This window comes from Helianthus annuus, chromosome 10, assembly GCF_002127325.2.
Source record: "Helianthus annuus cultivar XRQ/B chromosome 10, HanXRQr2.0-SUNRISE, whole genome shotgun sequence".
Classification (NCBI taxonomy): domain Eukaryota; kingdom Viridiplantae; phylum Streptophyta; class Magnoliopsida; order Asterales; family Asteraceae; genus Helianthus; species Helianthus annuus.
In genome coordinates this window covers 142463290-142471710 of record NC_035442.2, presented here as the reverse complement: position 1 = coordinate 142471710, position 8421 = coordinate 142463290, and the positions used below count along the sequence as shown (strand labels likewise).

Sequence of the window (8421 nt, the reverse complement as noted above, 5' to 3'; positions counted from 1 at the left end):
TTTTGGCCGGTAGGGTTGGTTCTCGGGACACTTGGCGGCACGGAGGTATGTGTTACGGGGGTGAGTGGGAGGAACATTGTGGCGTCCTACCGGTCTGCTGCTGGTAGCATGAGATTCCCCGCAATATGTATGGTCGTCCGGGTCGGTACGGCCATAACCTTCGTGATGGGACTGCTGTCCCAGCCGGCTTTGAATGCCGGATCCGCGGTGGGCTGTGAATTGTCGCCTGTTATCGCCTTGAGGCCCAGGCGGCTTTGTATTGGGCCTCTGGCACGAGACCCATATGAGGAATCGTCCTCATCGATTGTGCATACCTCACAGTAAGAGGATCCGCGGTCTTCACGCCTGCTTCCGGAGGCTGGGCGTGAAGGAGCGCTGCCGTCGTATTGTAAAATACGACCCGCAGTGGTATGTGGTGCCGGGGTAGGGCCGGCCGGTACCTGCGCATCTGCGCAGGCTTTGTTGTATGCTGCGGCCAGCAGAGCTGTTTGCTGGTCGTACCAGGCATGAAGACTCATGTCTGGAGGAATCACAGGTGCGTACTGTGATAGGTCATGTCCAAACGTAAGGGATGCGCCCCCTTGCGTTGACGTGCCAATGTGGCCAGGATTTGGGCCTGGGGGAGCAGTCCCCGTGGGCCCTGGGTTTGTGGGATTTTGGTTATCCCCGGTGGTATTGTTTAGACGATCAGACATGATCTTTTGAGAGGGAGAGGGATGGTTAGGAAAGTGCTAAGAGTAGCGGTGGGCGCCAATGATGAAACAATGGTTAACCGGGCGGGGTTAACACACTGATCTCGTCAGAAGGGTTAATCCCTTCCTCTCGAGGATCGCTAGCTGGATCGTCCGCCGGTTGATCTCCTGCACAAGGAAACAAGCCGTGACTCGTAACAAGGAGGATGGGGTGGGGGTGCTCCTTGTTACCACTCTCCGGTGTGAGAATCAGCAATTTTCTTGGGAAGCAAAGTGTGATAGTAGTAGTTGTGAGAGAGTTGTGAAGAGATACCTCAAACCTGGTTTGGGGTTGGTATTTATAGCCGAGGAGTGAAGGAGGAGCTGAAGGGATGGACTGACAACGTGTTGCCGCTTTGCAGGTGTGTCAGGCTTGTCGGTTGTGGAGGTGAAGCCACGTCCTACTGCAGTGTCAGTCCGTTGCTTACGTATGGCCTGACAGGCGGCTGTCAGTGGTGCCACTTGCTCTGTGTTGTCAGTCCCACTTGCCTGGTGGGCAGGATGCGGTACGGGACGCATCGCTGCCTGCGGTAACCTTTGATGTTCCCGCGCTCCATGGTTTGACAAAGACATATGCGGGATGCGGTGCCAAGCCGCATCGCCGTCTGTGGTGACTGTTGCTGTCGCCCAGATCCCTTGTCGTGACGAAAATGTCCATATGATGCGGTGCCAGCCGCATCGCTATGCACGTCCACTTTCATACACAAGGTAAGGCCTCTTCTTATCCTTTGACCGATTGGATTCGAAAGATGCGTCCGCGTGAACGCAATTCTTTGCTGATGAGGGTTTTTTGATAAGGGTAATGGTCACTCGCGGTTAGGTGACGCGAGATTTAGGACCATACCCATTCAGTTTCCGTCTATTTATTGAATTCGTTCAAAAACTAAAAAGAACAATGAATTCAACATATATCATACTGGTTACCTAGATTATTGCATTTATTATGAATGTGCCATCAATCTGGTTTCAAATAACTTTTGTACTTGAAAAGGAGATTTCAACAATATTTATTTTGAAGTTAGTTATGCAAGTGGTCATGTGATATTTACATATCGTAAGCTTGCACCTTTTTTAACAGTTACATACATATATGGTCTCATTGTTTACCAGTAAGTAATGTGTTTGGTATTTTGTCATTGTTTTTTAAAACGACGAATTTCTTTAATCCTATCACATCTGGGTCTTGCCACTTAGGCTATAGCCTAGTGGTCAAGAGAAATGATCTCATGTGCGGAGACCAATGTTCAATCCTAGTGAGATGTAAGTATTTAAGAGGAATAAAATTAGCCGTTGAAAAAAAAATCACATGTGGGTCTTGCACCCATGACTTTCAAACCTTAGGGTATACGGTGTGGAAAGTGGTCAACCCACTTTACCAATTGGCAAACCAATGCCAACATAGTTTGCCGAACACCATTTGCCGAAAAGGGGGCAAAATCGGTGAGTGGATGCCGATTCGGGAAGAGGGAGGGATGTGAGAGAGAGGGTATTGTGGGGTGGGGTCCAATCCAATCTCAACCAATCACACATTTTTCCTTTTTTTTAAAAAAAAATAGTTTACCACTTCACCAAGTGTCTAAACCATTGCCAACATTTTGAGCATAGTTTACCACTTTAACATGGCACACTCTCATTGGTTGATTTTTTAGTTTGCCACTCAAAGTGTTTAACCACTCCCTACACGGCTACACCCTTAGATACTCCTAGAGGTTTTGCCTATGCTATTGGACTACCAACTCGAAAGGTTGGTATTTTGTCATTTCACTATAGAAAACTCAGTAAAATCATATTGCATGTTCAAAGCTTGAAAGTCATTGTAGAATCCATTAACACGAATGCCTTTACATGGTTTAAGGGGGGATGGGGTAGCGGGTACCTCTCCCAGTTTCGAAGCCACAAGGTAACACCGTCGCCACCCTTGCGGGTAAGCAGCGGGTTACCTAGCACGATAAACCTTTGAAGTATATTTGACATAACCTTTGAAGTATATTTGACATGAAAGACTAAGATTAGTTGGGACTAAGGTACTACCGTAGAGTTCGTATTCCCCCTAAAATGAAAATTTGAACCACATTTGAAGCACGGGTTTCTATAGTTGGTTCGGTTCACTAAGTAGCACGGTAGGCGGAAAACACGCGAGTGTGAAGAGCGTGGAAGTAATGTAATGGCTCTCACCTGTCACTCATCCGGTTAGTCACGTGCTTTCTTGGATTCTATATCTTGTCCCTATTCCAAGACTGCCCATGTGACTTCACCTTGTGCCTTTGCCCCTTCTTACTCTTCTAATTACCAATCTGCCACTACACATTTCTATCATAAATACCTTTTGTCCCTCCCCAAAAGGATTTTCTCTTTTTAACCCTGTAGAGATAATCCAAACGGAAATTATTTGTATTTGTATGAAATTAATTAATATAGCAGCCAAAAGAGTACGTGTTTATGATTTACAAAATTTGTACTTTTTTATTATTTATAAATTTGTTTTATGTGTAGGATGGTAAATGTTTGATTCTTTTTTTTAATGTTTGAAGTTTTAACTTTGAATTTACTTGTATTGAATTATTGATGTTTCAAGTTCTTCGATGTTTTAGATTTTGTGTACATTTGAATTATTGATGTTTCAAGTTCTTCAATGTTTTAGATTTTGTGTACGTTTTTTAATTTATAATTGGCTATAAGATAATGTCATTTGATTTATCTTTACTTAGAACTTGTATCGCTTATGGAATTTAGAATTCCTATAATGACGTATTAAACCCTCCCAAATCTGCTTAATTACGTTTCGACCATTAGAGTCAAATTTGAACTTTGTTTCTGTTTGACATTTATTAACTTCTGGTCCTCTAAATCTTAACTAAACTTACATTAACAAAATGTAAAGAATAATTACTCACCCATCAGTAAATTAAAATACTTTCTAGAGAATGTTACAACACCGTTTACTCCGTTATTAATCAACAAGCCATCAATCTCTCAAATTTTTTTATTAAAATTTTTTAAAATTATAGTAATTTTTTAGTAAACTGCCAAAATGGTCCCTGATGTTTGGCCATTTTAGTCGAAAACTCAACCTTTTGGATCTGGGTCCTGTGATTTTAATTTTGTTGTCATTTTCATCCAAAATCAAAATTTGGTCAGATTTTTTTAGTTAAAATTCAACTTTTTTTAAAATTTTTTTCCTCCTTTTTAATGGAAGGCAAAATGGTCTTTTAACGTTTTATTATAAAAAATTTAAAAAATCTAACCATTTTGCCCTTCATTCAAAGGGAAAAAGAGAACAAAAAAGCTAAGGGGGTGTTTGGGATTGCGTTTTCAACCTGATTATTTGATTATTGTGTTTTGAAATCGTAAAAAATCTATTTTGAGTGTTTGGTAAAAAATTAATAAAAAGTGATTTTTTACGTTTTGTAGAGTTCAAAACGTGATAATCCATAAGTAGGTCACCCCTTGCTGCAGGAAAACGTGATAATCCAAAAACTGATTTTTTACGTTTTCACTTATTTATTTTTTTTGAAATATATATACTTGCCAAACACTCAAATAGTTGATTATCTGATTATTGTGATATCAAACAACATAATCAAATCCAAACAATGTTGATTATCTGATTGTTGTGATATCAAACAACATAATCAAATCCAAACACTATCTTTCTGCAGCACGTTTTGTTACAGCTAATTATCTGATTCTGATTATTCAAAACGCATAATCTATTTTCAAAACTCAACCCCAAACACCCTCTAAATGTTAACAAAAAAATCTAAACAGATTATGCTTTTGGATGAAAATGGCAACAAAATTGAAACCACAGGGACTCAGATTCAAAAAGTTTGAATTTTAGATCAAAGTGGCAAAAATGACCAAACCTTAAAGACCATTTTGGCAGGTTGCTCATAATTTTTTTTTGTTAAAAAGTCTTGAAATTACACTAGTAATTAATATATAATTTTTTCGTTCCATATTATCATTATGATTAAGACTAATTACTATCCATAACCATAATTCCCCATCATATGCTTGTCCTTTTCTATGATTACCCAAAAATATCAACCCATGTTACCCCTTGACACTTATTTTGTCCGACGTGGATATTATATAAAATCCAGCTGGAACACAACAAAGTTATACTTACCCTTCAAGGGCAAAACCGTAAACTCACCCTACCTATTCTACAAACGTTACCCTTTGCACCCACACTCTGCTCTTTGCAACTGCAACCAACCCATTCATCCACCATCAATGTACTCAATCATCCACCCTTAACCACCACCAAAACCACCACATTGCATTCAATACCCACATGAAGATCTCATCTAAATCCCTCTTGAGCCCCGGTCGAGCCGGGGTTCGAGACCCACCAATCTCCCTTTCAACCTCACTCAGCCGCCGGTTAAAAAACAGCGGCAGCGTTAAAGGCGGCGCCTCGCCGGCGATGTTCCCCACCACTGTTAAAAAGAGAGGAAGTTTCGAGAACCCAGAACCATCTTCCCCTAAAGTCACCTGCATTGGTCAAGTTAGGGTTAGAGGCAAGAAAAAACAAGCCAAAAAGCTCAGAACTTTATCAAGAAGACATAGTGGTTATGGTGATCGTAGTGCTGGTGAGGTTAGTTTTAGAAAAGTTGAACATCCCCTTAATGGGTTTTGTTCAAAAGGTTATAAAGATAAAGAAAGTTTGAATCTTGGCCCAAATGGTGGTCAGAATCAGAGTCAAAGTCAGAGTCAAGAATGTTCACAGGTACAGAGGAGTTGGGTGCATTTTCCTGTGACTATTTGTGAGGCTTTGAGGGCATTTGGATCAGAGTTTAGCTGTTTGATTCCTTGTAGAACAGAAAGGGGGAAAGAGGAGAAGATGGTGGGAGCTGAAGAGGGTAACCGGCAAGGTTCTTGTGGTGCGGTGTTTGCACGGTGGTTAGTGGCGGTGCAGGATGGTGATGGGGGTGGTGAGAGGGATATTGAGTTGGTTGTTGGGGATGAAGATGAGGATGATGATGAAGAAGAAGTTGTTGTTAGGAAAAGAAGACATGTGTTTGAAGATCTGGAGATTGTTAATGGTAGGATTGAAGGGCATAAAGATGAAGCAAGAGTGAGTGTTTGTGTGCCACCAAAGAATGCTTTGTTGTTGATGAGATGTAGATCTGACCCCATGAAAAGTGAAGCTTTGGTTAATAGATCTTGGGAACCAAGTGTTGCAAGAAATGAGGAAGAAGATGAAGAATTTTTTGACAGTAAAAATCATATCGAAAACGATTCGAAGAAACCTCAAGCCACACTTGAAGTTGAGCAGCAGCAAGTTATGGTTGTGAATCAAGATCAAGAAAATGTGCAACAGATTGAAGCTAAGCAATATCAAGAACATAAAAATGTGCAACAAGATGATGATAATATGGATCAAGATGAAGCTAATCAAGATCAAGAACTTGACAACGTGCAAAAAGATAAAGTGGGTGAAGATCAAGAACTTGCTAATGTGCAAAACGATGAAGTGGGTCAAGATCAAGAACTTGATAATGTGCAAAACGATGAAGCGGGTCAAGATCAGGAACTTGATAATGTGCAAAACGATGAAGCCGGTCGAGATCAAGAACATGATAATGTGCAAAAATATGAAGTGGGTCAAGATCAAGAATATGAACAAACAGAAGTAGAAGAAGAAAGTTTCTATCTTGTGTCATTATTTGAAGAAATTATGAATCAAGATTATAAAATTCAAGAAGATGATGAGGCTCATGAAGAAGATGATGATGCAGAAATTGGAGCAGAGGAGTCAACAATGGCGACCGAATTTGCTAAGATCTCTGAAACCCATGAAGAAGAAATGGTTAATGAGGTAGAGGAACATAATAATGGAGTTTCAAAAGTAGAAAATGAGGCTGAAGAGAAGAGGGTAAGCGAAGAAGTGTTGCCGGATTGTTTGTTGTTGATGATGCATGAGCCAAAGTTATCAATAAACGTATCAAAGGAAACATGGGTTTGCAGTACAGACTTCATTAGACGCAGTTCGTATAGGAGGAAACCGCCAGCACCGCCACCGCCAATCAAAGCTGACGGTGGAGATGAGTCAAGTGTTGGTACTACTACTACTGCTAATGATATGACGAGGGTGTGCAACCGTGAATTCCCGGCAGTGTTACAGCAGCCAGCGAGGTCATCATGTTCATTACCTATGGCGGCGTCGATGGCAACAGTGTTAGAGGAGAAGTTGGCGAATGCAGTGGGTTACGAGCCATTTGTGCTGACAAGGTGCAAGTCAGAGCCGATGAAGACGGCGGCATCAAAGCTACTACTAGTACCGGAGAGTTGTGTTTGGGAAAACAGGAAGTTGGAAGGGCTGAGCCGGGTTACATTCGGGTTAGGGTTTTGAGATAGTGTTTTGTTTCCAATGGTTGTAGTGTTTGTTGTACATTGTTTTCTGATTATTATTGTTATTTTGTAGGCATTGATTCTAGGGTGGTAAGAGAAATGAGTTTGTATAAGAATGTGATGTGTGTTTGCATATTTTGGCTCGTTTGTAGTAATTCTTTATGATGATTGTGAGTTGTTGAATGTGGAAGGCTCCACTTTGATGATGCTTTGGAGTGTGCAATGGTACCGGAAATTAGATTGTATAAGAGCTTCCGTAACACAGATATTTTTATGGACGTCTAGGTGAAAAAGAGAGGGACTTGGGAGATGGGGCGACGAGTCGGATGGGAAGAGAATGAATGGGAGAGGGGAGGAAAGAGGGTGAAGAAGGGTTGCATCATATAACCTAATTGTGGTGTAGGTTAAAAACCTTGTGATACATGCATGGTTCACAAAAAATCTGGAATACATGGTACAAAACAGAAGGCGATTGTTGTTGTGGCGTGTTGGATTATATGGAAGAACTGGAATGCACTTATTTTCTCGGTGGGCAAAACATGAAGATATAGATTGGGAGAGGTGGGTTTCCTATAGTTTGTAATTTAATGTAAAATGTGTACAATAAGGGGATGTAATTTTAGTTTTCTGTAAACTTCCAGCAATCTGCTGTTGTTGTACATAGTGGGTACGGAATGGAAAGTTGTTTGCCTGTCAAAAACCTTGTTTTTGGATGGGTCAAATAGGTTTGCAATCATCTTCTGATTTTAAATCTCACGAGCTTTACGAGTTCGAGTTTTTAACACTCAAGGTTGACTAGGGCTGTCATATCGTGTATACCCGTACACGATAAGACACGATACACGAAATCCCATACACGAACACGACACGATATACACGAAAATTACCTGTTAATACCTGTTAATACCTGTTAACACAACTGTTATACACGTAAATTACCTGTTAATACCTATTAACATGAGCGAAAACACGAACACGACATGCTATTTGAGAGTTACAGAGGGAGTTTAGAGTTTTATTTTTTTTAATTGAATGAGGAATGAAAATAGAAAGGAATTAAGAAACCCATACGCATATGACTGATGAGTTTTATTTAATTTAATTTAATTTCTTATCGTGTACTAACGAGTATTAACAGGTAAACAAGTATTTAACGTGTTTATACACAAAAATTAACAGGTAATCTCGTGTCTACCTGTTTGGTACACGATACCTATTAAGGCCATACATGATACCTGTTAACTTTGTGTAGGTTCGTGTTGTGTATTCGTGTAAAATTGCCAGCCCTAAGGTTGACTCAAAATTGTACTAGTCTCAACTTTAGTTGGGT

General features: G+C 40.5%; 1 protein-coding gene across 1 annotated transcript; it reads left to right on the top strand.

Annotated features, from left to right (window-relative positions):
* The first annotated feature begins 4839 nt into the window (after positions 1-4839).
* LOC110882549 lies at positions 4840-7274 on the top strand. Its single transcript, XM_022130541.2, has 2 exons — positions 4840-7079; positions 7165-7274. The coding sequence occupies exons 1-2, from the start codon at positions 5032-5034 to the stop codon at positions 7169-7171; spliced, it is 2055 nt and encodes a 684-aa protein (XP_021986233.2). The 5' UTR covers positions 4840-5031; the 3' UTR covers positions 7172-7274.
* The last annotated feature ends 1147 nt before the right edge of the window (positions 7275-8421 follow it).

Excerpts from the sequence above, each read along its gene's own strand:
- LOC110882549 (XM_022130541.2), top strand. The coding sequence starts at position 5,032 with ATGAAGATCTCATCTAAATCCCTCTTGAGCCCCGGTCGAGCCGGGGTT.